The following is a 22863-nucleotide window of genomic DNA, read 5'->3' as shown; positions in this document are numbered from 1 at the left end:
CTTTACCCCAGAGACTGGAAACCCAGTTCATCCGGTGGCCCCTCTTCAGAGCACTAGCCTGCCCGTGACCCTTCGGTCACAGACACTGCGCAGATATTAGCCTGATTGCCAGGGCCCAGAGTGCCAGCCGGTGCTGTGGTTGAGCATGAAGAAAACACTGTGGGAAATGAAGTGGATAGAGGGCCACACCATTACGTTCCTACGGTCCAACCTCCGGTAATGACACCTTGGGGCACGATACCCCACCGCCTTGGCGTGGTAGGTGGAATTCCGGCCCGTGGTCTTCTTGTTGGGTCAGGATCTTCTCTGTGGAAGCCCGCCACCAACGCCACTCCGCAGCCACGTTGCCTCCTCCACGGAGGCCCCAGTTATAACTCCCAATAATGACAAACCTCCACCTTCCGCCCCACCAAAGTGGTCCCGTGGAAGGCGCCACCCAAACTATTCCAGGCCTAGCTCTCCAATTGAAGGGCTGGCCCACCAAGAGGTCTTCCCCTCCCAAGAGAGATTCAGGGAGGAGCAGTACGCTGCAGGACATGCAAGCGGGCAGACCACTCAAATTGGGAGGGCTGCCCAACAAGCAATGCCAGCGGACGCCTTAACAAAACTCTAGAGAGGCTACGATCTCCTGCTGGGGCAGGAATCTCTGCCGCAGCCAAACCCAAGTCGTACGAGGTATTGCACCTCTGACCTTGTCAGGCATGCCTGACCCTCAACTGCTGCCAGTGGAAAGGCCCCCATGCCGGGTCTAAATCATGAGGCGAATCTCCTCCGGGAGATTTAGGATTCCCCCATGCAGCTGATCACGTGACTGGAGAGCCTCCAGCACCCGAACCTTCTTCTTCGCAAATTTGACTCCAGGGATGAACTGGAGGATCGAAATGGTACCTTCCTTGGAAGACCAGGAACTGGCATCCTCGGATGCCGAAGTCGATCGCCTGCTCCGGTTGTCGCAGCAGCCTCCCGGATAGGGCGCCCTCCCGCAGCTTTTGCTGTTGCTCCTGACTTCGCGCCCTTAGCCCTTCTGGCCTGTCCCCCCGAGTCGTGCTCTCATCACCTGCTGGGCCAGCTACTGATAGGCCTTGGAGGAACCCGAAGAAGAAGAAGAAGGGCGGAAGGCCCAGTAGTTGCCAGCTATACGCTCATCCTGGCACTAGTGCCCTCTCGGCACAGTGCCCGAACATCTAAGAGTGATCCTGGCCCCTTGCCCAGAGAAGGTAGCCAGTGTGATCTCTTCCTTTTATTTGGTACCTAGCCTAGGCCGCCTTAAAGTAAAAAAATTACATCAATTTATAACCTTGTTCCTTCCACTTACCACCGTAGCCGCAGTAATCATGTGTAAGTAGCATAACTAATTTCAGTAATCACTTAACTATTGTACTGAACGAGCCACGATGCTCGTGACACGCATGGCCTAAGACCTCAGTGAGGCACTCCATTTATCATATGAGGCAACCCTCATGAATTAACTAGTAAATTTTAATTGTATTAAACATAAAACCATGTTGTAATTTAGTTAGAATATTAACTTTTATGTTGGTACTACGGTCAGTTAGGATAGGTTAGGGCTAGGGAATCTCATAGAATGTACCACTAGGCTAGGTCTAAAACACATCATGATTAGGAAGTAGCCTATAATAATGTGGCACCTTCCAGTACTATTAGAATTAGGTAAAGTAGTGAATATAGCTCGTATTATCCCTATCTAGGGTTAGGTAGTTCTGTAGTTAGGTAGGCTAACCAGGACTAATCTGCTGAGGGGAAGGAGAGTAACCTACGAGAGGCGAACAGCTTGTTAGGTATAGACCTTCACGCCGAAAAGGGGAGGAAGGCCCTTAAGGGGGAGCTTTTACAAATATTCCTGCTGTTTAGCCCTCAGAATCTTTTGATTGTAAAAATATCAGCCTGACTGAGACCGGGAAAAGACGTTGTCTATATAGGAGCCGTCTTCAGTTCAAACTCTTAACGTCCGTTGAGAACGGGATAGGTAAAGTCAGGCCCACACCCTATAGAAAATCTCCTATCAGCCTTACATAGGTGGTCCTAAGGTCCCATTTTCCCTTCCTACCTGTCTCTTGGCGAATGTTTTTAACAAGAACGTGGACACCTGGGGTGACTGTTTTTGGACCCAGGGCCGGTCAGGGAACTTCAGAGAGAAACTAGCCGCCGTCTCAGGCAGACGTCTGGAAGGTGGCTGTCCCTTTCTTTTCTATTATTCTATTAGTGAAGTGAAGAAGCGGTGCGCAAGCCTCTCTATGTGTTACAGTCGCACAATGTTCGTCCTAAGGTAAAGTCGCTTTTGTTCAAAACTTCCCATTCTCATCTTTCTGTATTTCGCATTTCTTTTGTTTCTCCTTCATCCCCACTTACTGTATATGTGTTTGACGAAGTCTAGATTAAACTCTAATTATTATATTGTTAGCTTCAACCCTGTTATTCCAGTAAATACCTAGGATTTAGGTAAGCAAAATCAGGTTAAATCTCGATGCTTTGTATGCCTCGCGTCCGAATGTTTGGAGAAGAACCGTTACGTTTAAAATCAAAATTCATCTCAAATATTTTGTTAAGGTTAATTACCCTTAACTGGCGACCTTTGGCTAATTAACGACTGTCTTTGAGGTTAATTTTGGCTTTAGTGGCAGGTTACGTAATCTTGGTTTGCAGGGCCGTAAAAATTACGTAAATTGAATAATACATGATCAGCAAGACCCTCACACGTAACATATATATATATATATATATATATATATATATATATATATATATATATATATATATAAATTCATCAGAATATTGTACGTTAGATTTAATGCACTTTTTATATAATTCTAAGCGTCAGATTTTTAGCAAGAACCGAGCAAAAGAGAAAAGCATTCGCACGTGAATGTTTAGTATTCAGAACAAAATATAGGCTGAAAATATTTTTGTTTTCCTTTTTAAAAGCCCTTGGTAAGAGTAAAAAAAGTTTAGTATTTATCTGATACTTTGTTATTACATAAGAACTGGTAATCCTTACCTTTTCATTTCATTTCCTCTTCAGATTTATTTATTTTTTAATATTGTTTTAAGAACAATTTTATTGTTGATTCTATGAAAAATCAACAAAAAAAAGAGAGAGAGAGAGAGAGAGAGAGAGAGAGAGAGAGAGCTCGCGGTGTAAAGAGAACGGCAGTAAGTGAAGCTACCGTTATTATATTGACCGCCTTTCCAATAATTTACCTTAATAGCTATATTCTCTGATTTAGGTCTCTCTTCCAACTTGATGGTACCATTAACAGTTCTCCCGATAACGTTCTTTGTAGCTATTTTCAATTAATTTCAAGACAGCTGGAGAGTCAAATATTTCCCTAGATAATTACTTGAACGCGTTGGACGAAACATGTCGTCCGTTATTTTCTGCCAAATTTCATAATCAAAATACGTGTATGGATGTATATTTACTTTGTACTGCCGTTCTCTCTATATTTACTTTGTACTGGCACACACACACACACACACACTCATGCTAATATACGTATGTTTACAAGAATGTATGCTTGTATATATGAAACCGTTCAGTGGGATGGAAACGAGAAGACGGAGGAAGAAAAATGGGTACCTCTCTTGAAACAGGGAGAGAATCCCAAAGTTTGGCGGTGGAGGGAAAGAAATATCCGTCAGACTGACCAGTCGTAGGGTTTATGACTTATACACAGTAAATATAGCGGACTGATACGGTGGAGAGAGAAAATATAGATAAATGATGGTGGAGTCTTTGATTAACTTGGACGAATTGTCTTCGATTCAAACAGCAAAAAGGGAAACGAAGAGAAAAAGCACTCCTGATAAAGTCGTATTTGAAGTAATGTGATGTTAGTTATTATTTTGTGTGTGTGTGTGTGTTTGTGTGTGTTTAATGGCGAAGCGGAACTGTACAATTGTCGGGCCAGAATTGTAAAGTAATCTAAACACCTTAAGCTAGGGGTTGGCAACTTTTTGAACTCAATTCCAGTACCAAAGTGAAGTCTTAATCTTGACTGTCTTGCGTGCCAGCTGTAAATTTCATTGTGTGTACTACACTCAGTAAATCAGTGAATCCTGATTGTGTATTTACTATTTACTAGATATTTGTTGGTAAATAAAATATAAAAAATTGTATGAAAAAGAAAATATATTCACAATTTCTAGTGTATATTTGGACACCTTGAGCTGCGAAACCATGTGAATGATCGTTATGTGCTTGCTGTGTTGGGGTCGTAGGATGTGTTTCATGTGTTTAGATGTCTATTCACATTGATAAACTTGAATACTGCGAGGTCACGTTTTACTGGCGAGGATCGGGCGGGCACAGAATATATTGGTTTCGATTCAAACATTGTATCAAGCTCATGCAGAATCTTTTAACATTTATTAGGAAAATGTTTTTCTTAAGGTTTTTCAAGTTGGCTTTCTCCCATTCATTCTTTCATTTATTATTTTTTCGGTTTTTTAAGTTGACGTGGCGTGCCATGGTCAGTAGCAACACGTGCCACTTTTGGCACGCATGGCCGAAGTTGTCGACCCTCTAAGTAAAAAGCTAAAGCTGGCAAGACTTTTAATGTATTCATCGGACAGTATGGAAGAAAACGATGAGAGAGTGGAAGAGAAAGTGAGCAGCAGGGTCCTTTTTCAGTTATAGTACGGTATGAAGCTTGATATTTACGGATAAAACAAGAATAATTCGTTGTAGAGTACAAATGGCGGAATGGCTAGGTAGCGGAAGAACAAAATCAGTTTAGTTAATAGGATAACCATGATGAAGAGAAGAGGCAGAGCGCAGAAGAACATTAAAATAAGGAAGGGAGTAGGACTTGAGAAAAGGCAGCACTTAAGAAGTACAAGGAATGGCGAAGCGTACAGAGGAAGCACCTTTAGTAACACCGGGTCCAAAGCCTGTTGATAATACTTTTGAGATGTAATACGAGAAAAGACTAATAAAAGCAAAAGGATGTTTGAACAACATTCCTCAACCAGTCTTATGCAAATGCAACTAAGACAACAAGAGTAATTACAAGTCTCTTAAAATACTATCACCCAGAGACGAAGACCTAACATTAACAAGCAAGAAAACTTGGATACTTCTTGGTACCAAGTGTTTTAGTTTTTCAGTTTAGTTTTCGTGGCTCCTAGTTCAGGTTGTCAGAATGGCAGGTACATAATTCCCGTGAAATGAACTAAAAAAAAAAAAAGCAAGTACATTAAATTATAGAATTAAAAAATGGAACTTATGATCAAAACTAAAACACAAAAAAAGAAACGAAGAGGATAATGCAAAACAACAGTGCTCCAAGCTTTATGTTTAAGTATAGTAGTCATTTATATATATATATATATATATATATATATATATATATATATATATATATATATATATATATATATATTTATTTATATATATATATATATATATATGTATATATATATATATATATATATATATAATATGTATATATATATATATATATATATATATATATATATATATATATATATATATATATATATATATAATACACACACATACGTAGCCTATATGTATATATATTCCAAATATACATGAAACGGCAGAGTGGAGAATTTTCAGCTTTAATGTAAGGCATTTTCAAGCAAACTTTATACAGGATTAGAAAGAACTCGATTTTACTGGAAAGAACCCTAACATTAATGTAATATAAAACCATTCAGTATATTTTAAGGGTCATGACATTTGAGGTTGATCGTTAGATGTGGAACAGCAGTCGTAGTTTAGCCAAGAGAGACTAAGGGCATTATCACGAATAACTGATAATCTGTAATTTATATTTTAAGCCCCTTCGGCCATCTGCTGAAGAATGGCGTCAAGCGTATGTAGACCTAGGCTTGAATTGATATTAATTTCATTTCTTAGCATTGTTAATGCAAATTGTAAGAGTTATAAATATAGTACTACATATTGTAATAATATTTCTACGCGACTAGTGAATTATAAGTAATTTGTTTTACTAAGGTGTATAAAAAGACCGATACTCTTTTGCACAGTTCAAGCAGAATATTTGTTTTATATATTCTGGTATTCAGTTCCTTATTTGCTCAGCTCAAACAAAATGAATCGTAACTCATACATGGGTTTTATAATTAATGTTCCTACTGTTTTCAGTGTTTTTATCGGAGAACATTACATTAACATTGAATATTTTTTCATTAATGTGATTGACTCAACCCGGCGAAACAAGGCAAACAAAGGGTGGTCTTAGGTTATTATTTCTTTCTGTTACTTATGTTATAAAATGTCGCCTCTGAATAACAATTCCCTACCAGTTTTTCTAATGTTTTCGTCTACATTCGCTGCTGTGCTTCTCATAAGACCATCTTCAGTTTTTTTGGAACTTGGGAGAAACATGGCTTGATTTTCATTCGCTGGAATCTTTAAATTAAAGTGAAGAAGTATGAAATTTCATCATATTCGTGATTAGGGAGTGGCGCAAAGGTTTAGAGGTTCTTATTGTTCAAAATGCGATTCATGTTTACTTTCATTTATAACTGTAAAGTTATTCCTGCTCGTACCATGTATTGTAGTGCAACACGGTAAAAGTCTTGGACTTAACATGTTGAGTGCTGTATTTCTGTACTTAACTGCAGTAAAGTGGGAGAGTGTATTCATAAAATTATTCTGTAGTAGTTTTGATAATTTAATCTGCTTGTTAAGAGTCAAATCCATGTGTTTTATTTTGAAGGAAACGTTCTCCAAGTACAACGTTGCACAAATATACATGCGAGCTATTGACGTTCCTTAGGGGATGCTTCCTATGTCTGATTCGGTATCAGGCAGCTTCTAGGGAGCAGGAAGTTAAAAAAGCAATTTGAAAGTTAGTTAAGAACTTATTAGAGTCCCAACCAGTGCTCCATACAGTTATCGAGCATTTGGCAAGATTCGTTCTCTGCTTACGGTCGTTGACGTGTCATCCAACCTGTTTGTGAGGTATATGTGATAAGTTTTCAAAGTGTATTTATGACATGTTTTACTGTAGTGTGGACGGACCCATAGGTAAAATTTATTTAAAGAAACAGTCTGTCACATACAACGAAATAACAAATTGACACATTTTTTTGTATACCTCGGGAAGTAGTGACGGCAGATCCGCTTCGTACTGACAAACAAGTCTTGAAATTCTGAACAGGAACACATTCCAATAGTTGACTTGCGTAGTTGTGAAGGTGATTATATATGTTGGAGAGAGAGAAGTGGATGGTTACATGTAATTAGTAGTCACCTCCGTACGCGAAAAGAACATTTTCCCGAGTAAGCTGAATTGCAACGGAGAGAGGAAGGTAAAGGGTGACATAATCATCGTGATACACTACTTCTGTGAACTACTTGTAACAGTGATCCTTTATAGGTAAAACATAGATACAGCATTATAGAAAAACCAGAACAGTTAATAATTTTTGGATGAGAAGAGGAAGGATAAAAGAAAAGCACAGGCAACTAAACGAGGGGAAGGGCCGCTGCGAAGGAGTAAAGCCTTTCAACTTCATTCCTGGAGCTAGCAAAATAGGGTCCTTTCACACCAAGAATGAAACTTGGGCCAAGTTCCTGAATAAGTTGGTTGAAGAGCTTGAGATGAGGTAGAATGAAGGGCGAGGAAGAATCTGTTAATTTCGTTAATTCATATTGAGGGACTGAGTTACTTCAAAAGTGGTGGGGAATTGTCATTGTTTCATTACGTAGCGCTGCCAGAACGTCAATCCTATGAAATTAATTTTATGTCTAAATGATGCCTTTGCTTTTATGTTTATATAGAAGCATTTTTGTTGTCTGCGCGCCACCTCTTCTCACGTTTACCCCGCGGAAATCTCTAATTTTGGGATGGCACTATTGGTGATTATTTATTTTCCTCCACTGACGACATTGGAGTTTCGTTCTTGGTCCTGTTCTTCTTTACTGTTATCATCGTTCATTCTTTAGATGCCTTTCCCCATCCTGTTTCTTTCGCTGTGGCCTGGATAAGGGCATTTTTGCCCGTCTCATCTTCTGCATTACACCACCCACTGGCGTGCAAGGTACAAGTTCAATACTGTTGTGTTTACCAAGAACCCTCCTCTCCTGTGTGGCGATGTCTGAGTTTGCTTTTTTGTTTGTAAGTGCCAATGAGAAAGAAAAATTGTCCTCTCTCTCTCTCTCTCTCTCTCTCTCTCTCTCTCTCTCTCTCTCTCTCTCTCTCAGAGAGATGTCATTCTAGTAATTATTCTTTCAATAACAATACTTGCAACTTAGAGACATGGGATAAACCAAGGAAGATTCCCTATCATAAGCCATTCTAATTTTTGCAGCAAAATCAATGAGGAATTCCTTATTTTTCCAGCATTTTTGTCTGATATACGAGAAAAGACATCAAACCTGACACTGAGTTCACAAATGAAGATAACTGTAGGATTTGTGACATGGTTACCAACCATTGATCATGTGTGGTCTTGAGAGATATATCAATATGACGGTCCAGATTGATGCTTTGAAGGCAGACGTATCTCGAGAATCAGCCAGTGCATTAACGGGGTAGATTGGTTTTCGGGATGAGACTCCAGGTAGGTTATCCTGTTTGTGTTTCGAGAATGGGTCTGCAGGATTCCGTGGGACACTTGATCATCCCTGCATGATGGGCTCGCTCGTCTAAGCAAGGTTATTTTGTGCCTTGAAGATAGCATTGGTTATGAAGATTTGAAAATCATTACCTCTTGTGTCTTTATAGGAGAACTTCATAAGATGCTCTAGACTTTTTGTAATTCTTAAAGTATTACTTTCTCTCTCTCCTCTCTCTCTCTCTCTCTCTCTCTCTCTCTCTCTCTCTCTCTCTGAAACCTACAGGGACTGTAACGATAAGAACACCTGTTCTGCCGAGCCTCTTGACATTTCGGAGACAAGGTTATAACTCATAACAAAGTTAGAGATGAAATGGCGTCTACCTATTGTTTGATTTACACATAATGAAGAAATAAACTCAACGTGCTCTTAAAAGTGTAACTTGAGTCCGTTATGTTTATGAAAATTAATGATAGAAAATCGTCCGAGACTACTTCTTTGGCCCGAACTTACGGAATAGATATTATTGGATTTTTTCCTGTTCAGAAAATTATTTTAGTGTTTGGATACAGCCAGAAGAATGATCAGGTATTGGAGGTTTGATGTTATTGGAAGTAAACTTGCCAGAAGGAAGCGTTAAATTGTCATCACCTCACACACACACACACACACACACACCAACTTGAATATGTGTTTGTAGGAGAGAGAGAGAAAGAGAGAGAGAATCTTATGATGTAAGGATTAACTTACGAGGCCTTCCCGTTTTGGGTCTACTCTTTTATGGAGCAGTGAAACAGTCTAGAGTTTTTTTTTTTTTTCTTTCTCTTTTCTTTCTCTTCAGCTCTCTCATTTTCCACGCTAGTAGCGACACGAAACGAAAGAGGAACAGCCGGGTACTTAATTCAGTGCTTTGAACTTCAGAAACGTAATGGATTTTAGGGTAATCTTCCATTCGTCCTGTCTGTCCGGTTCGGGCGTCACGACAGAGTTCATGTCCACAAAGGTGGTGTATTTTTGACGTGAAATTTGAACACAAGGCAGCTGACTAAGAATAAATATTGGTTTGGTATATTTTATAAGGAGTCAAGGCTGCGTTCGATCATTTTAGGAACCCATGCTAAACGGATTGTGTAAAGCAAATAATACTGCAATACTTCCATTATGTCAGCCAACACTAAACCATACAAACGACCCGATGAAATACTAAATCTTGACTTGTTCTTCTTATAAATTAATGTCAGTTATTAAAGAAAACAATAAAGCTGTCACTAGAGGGTGTTCAGCTTAGTTCCCCGTAAGCAAAGCAAGCAAGCACAACGTGGAGAAAAAGTTAACATTTTTCCGCCGCATCAGCAAATATAGCCGTATTAGTGGAACCTCCTATTCATTATTAATCGGTTAATGCTGGTAAAAACGATTTAAGCCTCAATGGGACTCAGGTCATTGTTACTGTAGCGCCTGATATTCATACGAAGCTAGCAAATGCTGACAAGTGCATCCATTTGTTCAACATTTCGAGAAGAGCGCACCTTTTGAGATTATTCCAATTCTAAGTGTCTTTATTTCTTTATCCGGTACATTTTTTTGTACGGTTGAAGTTCCTACACACTTTCTCTTCTCTCCCTCTTAGCTCTTTTCGTATTCATCGTCCCACACTAAACTCTCTTTATCCCTGGCGGGAAAAGGAACGAGAGAGAGAGAGAGAGAGAGAGAGAGAAAGAGAGAGAAGGAAAAAATGAAGATGCAAACTTGACAAATAATTTTTATCTCGCTTGTGCGAAATCCCGGGCGTCTCATTTTCCCAGGCAGGTATATCTCTGGGAATCATTCGCTCGCTTATGGGTAAAGGTGCACGATCCTCAGGCGGGCCATTACCGTACCTTACTCTTAATCTGGAATATGAGACACAGCAATCAACACGCGCACGGGCTTTATCTCGAGATAGTGTTAGGCCTTAAGATAATGAAAAGAGCTTTCTACTAACACGCCGGAATTTACAGGTGCAACGGAACAAATGTTGACTTTTTCTCAACGATGTGTTTGCTTGCTCTGCTCGAAGGCCATTTAGCTGACCGCTTTCTAGCGACAACTGATGAAATTGTTCCCGTTGCTAATTTACATTGATTTAAAAAGGAAGCACGAGTCTCAAGATTTTCGTACTTCATCGAGTCTTGTGTATCGTTCAGTGTTGGCCGTGTGTCCGGTGACATAATGAGAAGAATTGCAGTATTATTAACTGCTTATTTGCATGATGCGTTTAGCATGGGTTCCTAATATTATCGAACGCAGCATTTACTCCTTATAAAATATACGTAGTTCAGTGTTTGAGCCGCATGGAAGAATACTCTTAGGTTTTACTTGAATCAGACCGTTAGGAATTGCCTTTGCCAGATAGATTTGAGCAGAGCGTTTTGATACACACACATATATAAAATATACATTATATATGTACTGTATATTTATATATATATATACACACACTATATATATATGTATATATATATATATATATATATATATATATATATATATTATATATATATATATATATATATATATATATATATATATATATATATATATATATATATATATATATATATATATATATATATATATATATATATATAATCGATGTAGAAAGTTGGAAAGGAAAATACGTGGACTATTGTAATGTTCGTTGTGAATGTGAGCAAAGTTTTGTTAGCGAAGCTGTTGGGAGGGAAACCGAGGCATGACAGCAGTGATAGCGAAGGAAAATTGAGAGTTTCTGTCTTTTTTGAAGGGTTTTTGAATTAAGCTGACACGAAAATGCACAAATTGGATGATGCATACGTTCAAGTGTTAAATTGAATCCAATAGCGGATATAGAAGTGATTTTTGTGAATATGATCTTACGAGAGCTAATTCAAATCGGAAAAAGCAAGAGATATCTTCATTAGGAAGGTTTCCAGAGATATGGAATTGTAGATTAAAGGTATCTTTCTAATTATGGAAAAACCAAGAAATGATTCTTTCATTTCAAGTATGCAATTCGTATCACTTTGATTAAATTGAGCTTTGATTGATGGGTGGAAATAATTTGCTAGGGGTGCAGTCTATTCTTTTACTTGCCAAGTCTTTGTCTTTCCTGTCTCATTACTTAGTTTTACCAACTTTCTTTGACCTAAAATTTTGGCCTTATTGGTATCTAGGTGTTCATTTGGTTTTCCATTCTTCTAGGAATTGTTTCACATGTCATTTTTTAAACCTCGCTTTCCTGTTTAATTTAGGGTTATGTATAATTTTCCCAAGTTTTGTTTACTGTTTTGGTAATCCAATTTTCTGTTAGAATAACTTCAACTTTACGAATTTTACAGCATCGTCGTCTATATAAAAAATAAAAAAGTGATTTGTAAACGGGTCATTTTATTTTTGCGCATTTTGTGTCAAGGGGACACTAGTTTCAACCGATGATATTTGGTGGCTAACAACGATTTTCAAACATTTCCATTTTGCCGTATCTCTTAAACTCTTGTAAGATGTATACTGCATCTTTCTCCCTTGTTTCAGGTAACATTCAGTGTGCTCCAGAAAAGTTTACATTTTTATAGTTGGTACTGTTTGTGAGATTTTACCGCCAGGGTTTATCTAGTAACTGGCCTTGTCTGTCTGGCTCTGTAAGACTTGAAACTTCGCACATTCAATCTATTATTGATGAATATTCAACATTCTGTGTTGGATCCAAGGGTTAAAGTCTTACTTACAGAGAGGAAGGTCGAATAGGAATTTGACAACGAAGGGGCTCTTGGCTTGCAGTTGTTTGCTTTATGGGGTTGTGGCCTTAAGCTGAATATTCAACTTCATAATAAAGTGGATTGAGGTGAGTGGTTCAGATTTTGGGGGGGGAAAAAACACCGTGGTTATTAATTTTTTGTAAATTCTTGTAATGTAAGGTACCATATGGAGGCAGGGCATATGTGATGATAAACTCCTACGCTACAGGATTTACGGCATAAGTGCAGGCTGATTGTACAGTTTTACTTGGGTTGATGTTTTAATTGGCGGAGATGTAAATTCTCTATCCGGAGTATTATGGCTGTTTGCCCAGTTTGTTTAAAGCTTTCAGTACTGTTCATAGTTGTAATGGAAAGCGTAGTACCCAGGGAGGCAAATATGGTAATTCATCCTTAAATATGTGTCACACACCTAAGGAAAATCTTATTGTAATTTGGTGTCCAGATTTATAGATACAGATTAGTGGAAATTGAAGGTTTTTATGATTCATCCCAGCACTTTAACTAATAACAGAGAATGAAAGGAAAATTACAAGGCAATACTTGCCATTTCATACTCGCCCGATGTTATTCTTCTGCTCCATTGGGACTTGTATTTCTTAATTTATACAGAAATAAAGGCACACCCAACAGGTTTCAGATGTATTTCTTAATTTATACAGAAAAAAGGCACACCCAACAGGTTTCACATGAAAGTCTTGGAATCATGGCAATTTGCAAAGATAGGAGACAGCTCTGTCATCTTGAAGTGGCTCATGGCCATAGTTTTTAAATCTAAATGACAGTATTTATGGGGAAGCAGGAAGTGGATTTCAACACATAATTTTTCTCTGCTTTGTTATTCAGTTCAGACACGAGTATTCTCTTTTACATCTTTTTAAAATTTTTCACGTAATGATATTTGCAGATGTGGGGAGTTTAGTTTTTAAGGAATTTTTTTGCTAGTATCTAAATCTGCTAATGACAATGAAGTCCCCGTGTTACGTAGCTTGTATGTCTTTATTCTCCTGCTGGGTATTTTGCCTCTTTCTTCTTGCGAAATGGAAACACACCCGTGCAAACAAAGGCAGAAGTTTAAAGTATGCAAGTAACAGCATACCTGGAATCCCACATGCCAGATGGGAATTCTGGCGGTGTGCCACTGCAAAAACATTTTGATTTAAAAAGCAATATCAGTCAGAAAACAGGTCAACCGTGTAGAAATATATCGCCAAAAACAACAGCCATGAGATTTTGGAAAGAGGTTTATATAGCGCTACATTTGAATGGAAAATATACATTTATCGAAAAAAACAAAGCATTGCTATTTATGGCTTTTATGAAAAAAAAGGGAGAGGAAAAACACTTGTTACGTGGTCTGATAACAGTGCTTTCAATTAGTGAATTTTGTTGAAGTGCTATCGCGCGTTTTTGCTAAGCTAATGGATAATGGTTATTTCATAACAGCAATCATTATGTAAGTGAATAACAAGGTGTTAGTGGTACCATGCTAGTGATTGTCTTATTATGAAGTCCTTCTTAATGTACTATGTGTCTTCCTCAACATGGGATGAGATTGCTACCCTTACGACCTGCCCAGCGATGTTCAGGGTTTATATATACCGAAGTTGTCTAGATTTTCAGCTTAACTTTGTCGATATACTTGAGCACACACATACATATATATATATATATATATATATATATATATATATATATATATATATATATATATATATATATATATATATATATATATATATATATATATATGCATATATTATATACAATATAGTCTGTAGAAGGTGTTAACCCTGGTTCTTAGCATGCCCTTTTTTGGGATGATGTTACTATCCCATAACCTACCACAGTTGATTAACCAGCACTTACCTAATTCTCCACTTAAGTTAACAGAGTGCGTTGGTTTTGTAAGAAAGTGTCCCATAAGTGTTTAGCGAGATCAAATTCAGGTATCTTCCTGGTGAGACAAGTTGTTAATCATTGAGCTACCCTAACCTTGTATGTTTCTATGTAATATGTCCTTCAAGGGCATAATTTCGATTCTCCATACGATTTCTTTCTATTTTCTTCGTTTTTCAATGTCGATAGAACATCTTACACCAAGGACATTAGGGACAGTATAATTTTTGACCTAAGGCAGTACTTTTTCATCCATTATCAAAAATTCTTCAATGAAAAATAATAAGTTATCAAAATGTAAGATTTTTGTAGACTGGGAACAATAAAGTTTTTTCTGAATGTCAGCTATCTATTGATTTGCAAGGCCTGGTCATAAAATAATGTAATACATTTGGAAAATATCAAATTTTAGGAGGTCAAAATTGAGGTTACCCCACCTTTGAAGTGTTAAGTGATACAAAGAGCGTTTTAAGAGTTGAAGGCAACACCAGAATCTAAGTTCAGTGATTTCTCTTTTCAGTGAATCAGTTAGCTGGCGGCTAATTAATAAAGTATTAGTTTCACTTGGGTTTAGGTTCTTGCACTAGTGACTGTGCCACTTCGGATCCAGTTTAGATCTGTTCAGGCTACAAAACGATTTCATTTTGCCTTTTTGGGAGACTAAAGATCGTTATCTGCATGATATCTTATTTTGATTTGTGGGCCAACAGTCATTCTCTTAACAAAACAACAAATGATACCAGAAGACTATCCTATGGAACACAGGTTAATTAGATACTTAGATCACAACTTCTGACACGTTTGTTACAAAATTTACACAAGCCTTAAAGTTGACCAAACCAGAGTCATCACTAAACTGATTTTGCAGAAGACTGGACTTGATTACATTCGTCATGGTTGTCCTGGATATAACAAGTTTGTCTAGAGGCTCATCATTAAAAAAGAGTTTAAAAGAATAAAACAGAAAGCACTGGAAGGCTTGAGCAAGCAGCGTATTGTACAGTTAGTTTGTATAAGATATACCATTTGTGAAACAAAACGAAAGAAAATACTCAATAGTACTCAATTCGAGTACTGTTTGTATTATAAAAAAAAAATAAAGATGGGTAACCCATCTGGATCTTCTCTGGCTTAAGTGTCTAGATCGCCTAGGAATTTTTGAAATCTCTTGGACAAAAATCAACAATGATAAAGAGCTTTGGATGTGTTTAGAAGGGAAGTGCCATCTGAAGAATATTTATTTTGAAATACTATGCAAAGTAGTTCTGTTTGTGGACGTATAGTTTCAAAGTTAGTCCTAGAGAGGAGGGTAGTTATTTTACTTTGAAAATTGGTCAAATCACCGTTCCCTCTGGTCTTTCAGTTAAGCTCTGGTTGTCGAAGTTGGAGGTATTTCAGTATCCAGATATGTTAAACATGGTGAGTTTTTTTTAGAATGCCTGTCTTTATGGCCAGTCATCTGGAATTGGTAAATTTTCTTGTAGTGGGTTCATCCAAAATCTGTTGTAGGGACTGATTTGATTTTTTCTTGTACTCCCGTCATATTTCCAATTTACATGAGACTTTAGGCTGTGTTTTCAATATACTCACTTAAGGTACATACACATATATGTTACTTTGATGATTTGGTAACAAAGGGACAGTGCCTCATTGAATTCAAAAATAAGCGATAACCAGTCTCTTCATTTAGAAAATGTATTGGAAAATCACAGAAGAGAACAGAAGTAAAGCAATGCAGCTAAATTTGTCGCCACCTTTGATTTTCCTGATGTGGGATTTCCTGGTCAAGACGCTGTGGGGAGTTGGAGTGCCTTTAGTGTTGCCATTTGCATACATATTCCCTCCTTAACGAGCATCTCATATCGTTGAATTTTTTCCATCTAGGTTTGAGGGCTATGCAGTCTTCCAGGTAAAGGTTGTTTGGCTCTCCACTCCCCCAAGGGATCCTCCGCATGCTCTCCCCCGAAAGCCACTTCCATGTACCTTCATGCTCTCGGTCTGTGCCGCCAATGTAAATCTCTGCGTCCTCTGCAAGGAAAAAAGTTCTTCATGTTTTGCTTGTACAGGAATTAGGTTAGTGGGATATTTTGCGGGAGAAAATCTTTGAGAATTTATATCTTCTAAAGAAGTTTAAGTTACATAGAAGAGCATTTTGATGAATGGTTTTTTTGTCCTGGCATATTCTTAAGCTTTCCATAAATCCACACACACACACACACTCATCAGAACACCATAGGTTGAAGTGGATCACTGCTACTCTAGATTGTGTGTATTTCACTTATTTAAGTTGCTAATCGCACAAAATGCCACACGAAGTGTTTTAGCGACTAATTTAAAAACGTAGATATTTTTTCCACTGTGAAACAAGCATTGGACGTATGACCGAAACTCGACAGCTGTGGTCCAGCACTTTTTGTGTAGTGATTATTATTGTATTCATATGTCATTTCGAAGGCATAACCACTATCCTGCGTTTTTATTCTTGCATAGTACATGGGAATTTAAAGAAGTCGATGCACTGTAATAAGGAAAATGATTTATTCAGCCATTTGAAAATAATGAGCACTTTTGAGTCAGCTGTATTTAAATTGTAATTGGCACTGAATGAGTATAAAAGATCAATATATAAGTTAGACTATGATTTATAACTTCATTTATCAGTAATTCAGATTATGGTGATGGCCAGAGATGCTGTGTACATATTATTTTGCAAACCGTGGAGACACAGATAAACCCTTTAGATATGAATTTGTTATGATGTGAAAAATTGTTAATTCTGCAAAGAAAATATTACTCCTTTTCTACAATTATGGAAAATCACGACAGGAGTATATATACGAAAGTATAAGAGCGGTTACACAAGGCCATTATGGGGTAAATAGAAGGGTATTGTCTAAAAGCACCCGTTATCTCATTCTCTCGTGGATTTGTGATTGTCAAGAAAATATATTTCTACTCTTCACAAGTACTTTTCTTTCAATGATCACTATAGGATTTGGCATCAGCTAGGAGGCTGAATATTGTAACAATTGTTGTTTGGTAGAGTTGTATGTTTTTCGGATGGCGTCTTTTTGATGCCCATAAATTTTCTTGATGCTGTCACAATTACAAAGCTGTTTACCATGTTTTAAACAGCCTTAAAGTTATTGTTATAGGGGCCTTCTGCTTTGCAAGTGTTCTGCACTATGCTTCCATGATGTCTTGTCATCAGCTGAATATTGTAACAATTGTTGTTTGGTAGAGTTGTATGCTTTTTGGATGGAGTCTTTTTGATGCCCATAAATTCTTTCTTGATGCTGTCACAATTACAAAGCTGTTTACCATGTTTTAAACAGCCTTAAAGTTATTGTTATAGGGGCCTTCTGCTTTGCAAGTGTTCTGCACTATGCTTCCATGATATCTTGTCTTGTCATCAGCTTCAAGAGTTTTATACATAACACTGTTCATTGGACAAATGAATCTGTTATACCAGCTGTTTAAATCTCTTCTGTCATCCTATTGTATCGTATTTAGTGCTTGTTCTCATGAGACACTAGACTGTGCTTGAAAAAAGGTAAAATTGTTGTTCATTGCTTTCTGGACGTAACAGGGGAATACCTCTTAGTCCTTCATAGCATTAATCGATTGCATGTTTTATGGGATATTGAATGTAAGACACTGGAATTAATTGGATTGGATGGAAAAAGTGAAGAAAGGGTTAAAAATAAAGACTTGATATTTTCATGCCGTTTGTCTACTGCTTATGGATGTTATAGGTGGTGTGCACTATCAAGTACCTTTCCACTGAGACTGTACTTCTGATTTTAAATTATCACTAAATAGAAAAGTTTTGCGAAGAGTAGGACTTTTGTTGGTTACTATTTGAATGCCCAAAGGCTTATTATATATATATATATATATATATATATATATATATATATATATATATATATATATATATATATATATATATATATGTGTGTGTGTGTGTGTGTGTGTGTGTGTGTGTGTGTGTGTGTGTGTGTGTATATATATATATATATATATATATATATATATATATATATATATATATATATATATATATATATATATATATATATATATATATATATATATATATATATATATCAGTTTTTAAAGTTAATGTGACTTACCTTGCAAGGACTTTTTCAGGAGCTAATGAGAAAGACTTTTAACAATACTAATGTTTTCAACGAAGTGGTAAGGCTGCAGGTAACTGCTGCAGTAACTGCCGCAGTACTTATTTTCCTTTGGGAAGAAAGTATTAGTTGGCATCATCAAGGAGGGGCTTCTTCATCTGTTGGCCCTAACCGCATTGTTGTCATTTTTTAAAAATAAGCTAATGTTCAAAGTTTAGCATTCATAAAGGTAAAACTCGGCACACTGCATCGGTTAAGTATCCAGATATCACTGCTTGTAATGTGAATTGAGTGTTTAACAAGACACTGAATTTTAGTGTTTCGAGGCTTGATAGCTGTACAGCACATCTATGTACATGTATCTTCATAAATAATTAGAATAATCTTGCAATGGGTCTTTAGGAGTGTTTGTTTTTCATAGACTATCAGTCTTTAAGGTAGGTATAATTTTTTGTAAGTTTTGATACATTATAACAGAAGTTTAATGGCTGATTATTATGGGGTCTCTTCAGGTTTTGCTCTGCTGAAGAAAAACCACGTATAGCACCTTTGCTAATGTAACTGCTACGGGTTTCTCATAAATCTCAGATGACCTTTATACTTATTGTGTATAACTATTCAGAAGTCCCTTGGGTGTGAGACTAGTTGGATCAAGCTACATAGTTCAATCCAGTCAGGGACGGAGGCAGAAGATGAAGTACTCCAGATGTAGATTTGGCATTTTTGATACATTAGATCTTTTCAAGACAATTTTGAAACATCCTACTATTGATAAAGATGACAAGCTCAATTTGTTTTTTTCTTGAAACATAATTGGCTAGCACACATGAAATAGGTAGAAACTTTGTGGCATTGAATTTGACTAAAATACAGAATTATCACTGGATGAACTCTGATCAGAATTGATAGATGAAGGAACAATTCGAGATTTAAGTGTAAACAGCAAAAGATCCGGAAATGACGGTATAAATGTAGAGCAATTCATTATAAATATAAAAATGTCTCTTCAAGTGGTTAAAAGACCCACAAATAAGTGTATATGGATAAGAAAGGAGCTCTTGGGTTCTTGTAGAGAAAGTTTTATTGAAAATCTGGTCTTCATAAGATACAGTAATCCCTTATTTTCCGTTTTCAGATGCAAGTTTATTTTTTACAAGGATATTATGGTTGTTGTATTAGCCTTTAATTTCTTAATCAGTCCAACCATGTTTTATCTGCATGTAGCACAATGCTGAAAAGGACTGCAACCCAAACCAAACTTTGTTTTTTTTACATTTTGAACCGGTTATTTTGGGTAATAGTACAAGAAATGGTCGAGGAAAGGATTTATCAATTGTAATGTGAATGCGCATTCGAAACAATTTTTATAAAGTAATGCGTCTCTGTCAAGGGTTTTCCAAATACCTATTTCAGAAATCATGTACCCCTGCACTCAAGTTGCATGATATCAAAACTGTTGCTTTGTCTTATGATCACTGGAATTTCTCTGTGTAAATGTACATTGTAAATATTTTTCAGGCAAGTTCCATACTGTGGTTTCTCTGAGTATAGCTATTAGAGAAGTGCAGTTTGGGTGTCATTTGAAGTATCCTTTAACGGAGAATAAAATATGTATCCTTTAACGGAGAATAAAATATGTTGTACTGAACAATTTTACTTGAAGGGAATTCCTGATTTACATTTTATTAATTATTATAAACATTTAGAGGAGGTTGCATACTCATTTTGTTTTATTTTCCGTCCTGTTGTTTAGTCCTTCCGGATGCAAGCATACTCTTTACGGAAACTGCATGGTATGTCATTAAAATGATTATCGCTTGGTCTAAAGGCCATGCAGTTTTCGCGTCCGTCGGCATTATTTGGTTCACCTGAAGCCCAAGGAATGGATTCTATCCTCCGTCCAGAGAGCCACCGCCAGTTCCCTTCACTATCTGCATCTGTCCCACCGACGTAGAGTTCAGCATCCTCTGTTGGCACGGGACACGCATTCAGATTAAGATGGGGTTTCTATCTACGTGCTTTAGTTCTACATTTTGTTACTTTTAAAGTAACTCCAGATGCATCTCGTTTTTATTACATGCTTTTATTTAACTTGACTTCTGCGTCTGTTTGGGTCAGAACTTTTAACTCAATTTTCAACCTTTTCCCTTCGTCCGATGGACTTGAAATTTTCCATGGTTATTCAATCCCGGTGACAATACAACATTACATGATCAGTCTGTCAGCAGTGACCTCTAGTGACCCTACAGTGACCTCTCCCAGAATCGAAGGATTTGTATGATAGTCTTCGGATTTTTCATACCTTCCTTGACTCTGTAGAATAAGTTAATAACTCTTTTTTGGCTCGACAGGATATCACGTTCAATTTCGTTAGCTACAATCATAAATTGGTTACAATTTGTCAAAACTAAAAAGTATAAAATAAAAAAAAATTTAAAACATTTTTATTAAAATGCACTAAAAAGTAAAAAAAATAATTTTTTGAGACACCGGGATTTTCTTACAGTTAACCATGTCTGCAAAAATAAAAGCGTGTTTGCCAAACATGGAAGGAAATAAAATTATATATTTATTTTCATGTAGTATATCCTTCCATGTTCGGTGCCCACGCTTTTGTATTTGTAGACATGATTAAATGTAAGGAAATCCTGGCGTGTCTCCAAAAATTATTTTTAACTTTTTAGTGCATTTTAATATAAGCGTGTTTTAAAAATGTTTTCGTTACATTGTACAATTTTTTTTTATTGACCAATGCCCCCTTGATCCCAACCCCATGACAAGGTGTGGGGCTTAGGGATCCACTGCAGAAGAGTATGCCCTTTTACGCTTACTCTCTCTGCTGTGGATTCAGTCAAACATTGGGACCTGTAAATCTTTTACTCCTCTTCCTATTAATTTTTCCCTTCCCTTCTTCCTCCTCTTTCGTTGACGACCTTGGCATGGCATTGAAGTATGGACACCACTGCTCTTGTAACTTTGAAGGAGGTTGGAGTGTGACGGCATGCCGCTCCACCCGTAGAACTAGAGTACCCGACGTGGTCGAGGGAGGGTAAAATTTTATGTCAAGTCCCTCAGTGCTGGGTCCGATGTCGACGGACTGACGACCCTTAATGCACTGTGGGTATGGTGTATATCCAGGTGAGGATCTCAGAGCGGTTACCACTTGAGGTGACATTGTTGCTCCTCCCCCCGTTGGGCCCCCTTGGTGAGAGGGACTTCATCCTGGACGAAATTTATATTATTCGTTGTATGGCGACTTACTCAAACCTCCCTACGACTTCTGGCATGGCAATGGACAATTACAAGGGTAGCCCAATTAATTAAAATCAGGGTGGTATTAAAACTTTAATACCATATAAAACACCCAAAAAGAGCAACAACTGATATGACCCAACCTTGACTCACTTTGACTCCCTCTTTGGGAGTGGAAGTTGGTCAAGGTTCCTGACCTTAGAAACAGACAAAAAAATGTCGGCATTGAAATTAGAAAATTTCCTATTGAATCGACACTCAACTTCTGAAATGTCATTCAGACAAAATAAAAGACCAAATATGGTTGATAGGAGCCACAATAAAAAATCAATCAGAAAATTACATGACCATAAAAAAAACATTGACAATATAAAAGTACAAATAAAAAAACATGATAATTTGAAAAGTGTACAGGGTACCATAGTACTTGCTTGATAATAATGAACTCAGTAGAAAAGAATATATTGCTGGATTCCCTTAAAAAGAGGTACAACAACGTACAAGACTGTGAAATATACAACGTAGCCAGTAGACAAAGTAATAGAAAAATATTGAGAATAGCAAAAATAAAATTTAAAGGTCAAGAGTTACCCTTAAAAATTAAAATTATGGGTCAAAACAGAGAACTGAGACCGTATGTTCCAAAACCACTACACTGCCAAAACTGTACTAAGTATGGACATACAGAAAAACTGCCAAAATACATCTGTATGTGCATATTGTGGATCAAACAAAGATGCCACACAGTGTATGTGCGGTGCACCAAAATGCGTGTACTGTGGGCAAAATCACCACGCAAGGTCTAAGGAATGCATTTATTATATATATATATATATATATATATATATATATATATATATATATATATATATATATATATATATATACAACACAAATTAAAATGACTGCAGGAGAGAACAGGAATGCCTATAAAAGAAGCCAAATTAGAATTGAAAGTTAAAGGAATGGCATGATCCTGCCAGAAAACGTACCTTTTCTACTTTAAGATCAAATAATGAAACAAAAATGGAAATAGATAAGGGTAAGAAAACCCTGATAGATAAATCTCAAGGAACAATAACTACATTGCAGGAAGAAACTAAAACAGCAAAGAACCGAAAGTTAAGTATACCTTAGTTTTACCAGACCACTGAGCTGATTAACAGCTCTCCTAGGGCTGGCCCGAAGGATTAGACTTTTTTTTACGTGGCTAAGAACC

The 22863-nt window shown here is 37.0% G+C and overlaps 1 protein-coding gene across 7 annotated transcripts in view; it reads right to left on the bottom strand.

Annotated features, from left to right (window-relative positions):
* Positions 1-15033: 15033 nt before the first annotated feature.
* Positions 15034-22863, bottom strand: part of LOC136844394 (type-2 ice-structuring protein-like) — a 35961-nt gene continuing 28131 nt past the window's right edge. For 2 of the 7 annotated variants that reach the window (XM_067113521.1, XM_067113526.1), the window contains exons 5-6: positions 20113-20359; positions 15034-16278 (exon numbers count right to left, since the gene is read on the bottom strand). In XM_067113521.1, coding sequence (XP_066969622.1) covers positions 20142-20359 — 218 coding nt within the window. In that variant the 3' untranslated portion in view covers positions 15034-16278; positions 20113-20141. Of the gene's footprint in view, positions 16279-18386; positions 18502-19450; positions 20360-22863 lie in introns of those variants that run through there. The other 5 variants (XM_067113524.1, XM_067113527.1, XM_067113520.1 and 2 more) reach the window with 3 other exon arrangements.

Source organism: Macrobrachium rosenbergii, chromosome 12, assembly GCF_040412425.1.
Source record: "Macrobrachium rosenbergii isolate ZJJX-2024 chromosome 12, ASM4041242v1, whole genome shotgun sequence".
Taxonomy (NCBI): Eukaryota; Metazoa; Arthropoda; class Malacostraca; order Decapoda; family Palaemonidae; genus Macrobrachium; species Macrobrachium rosenbergii.
The sequence above is the reverse complement of the archived record's forward strand: the minus strand, read 5'-3'. Positions and strand labels throughout refer to the sequence as shown.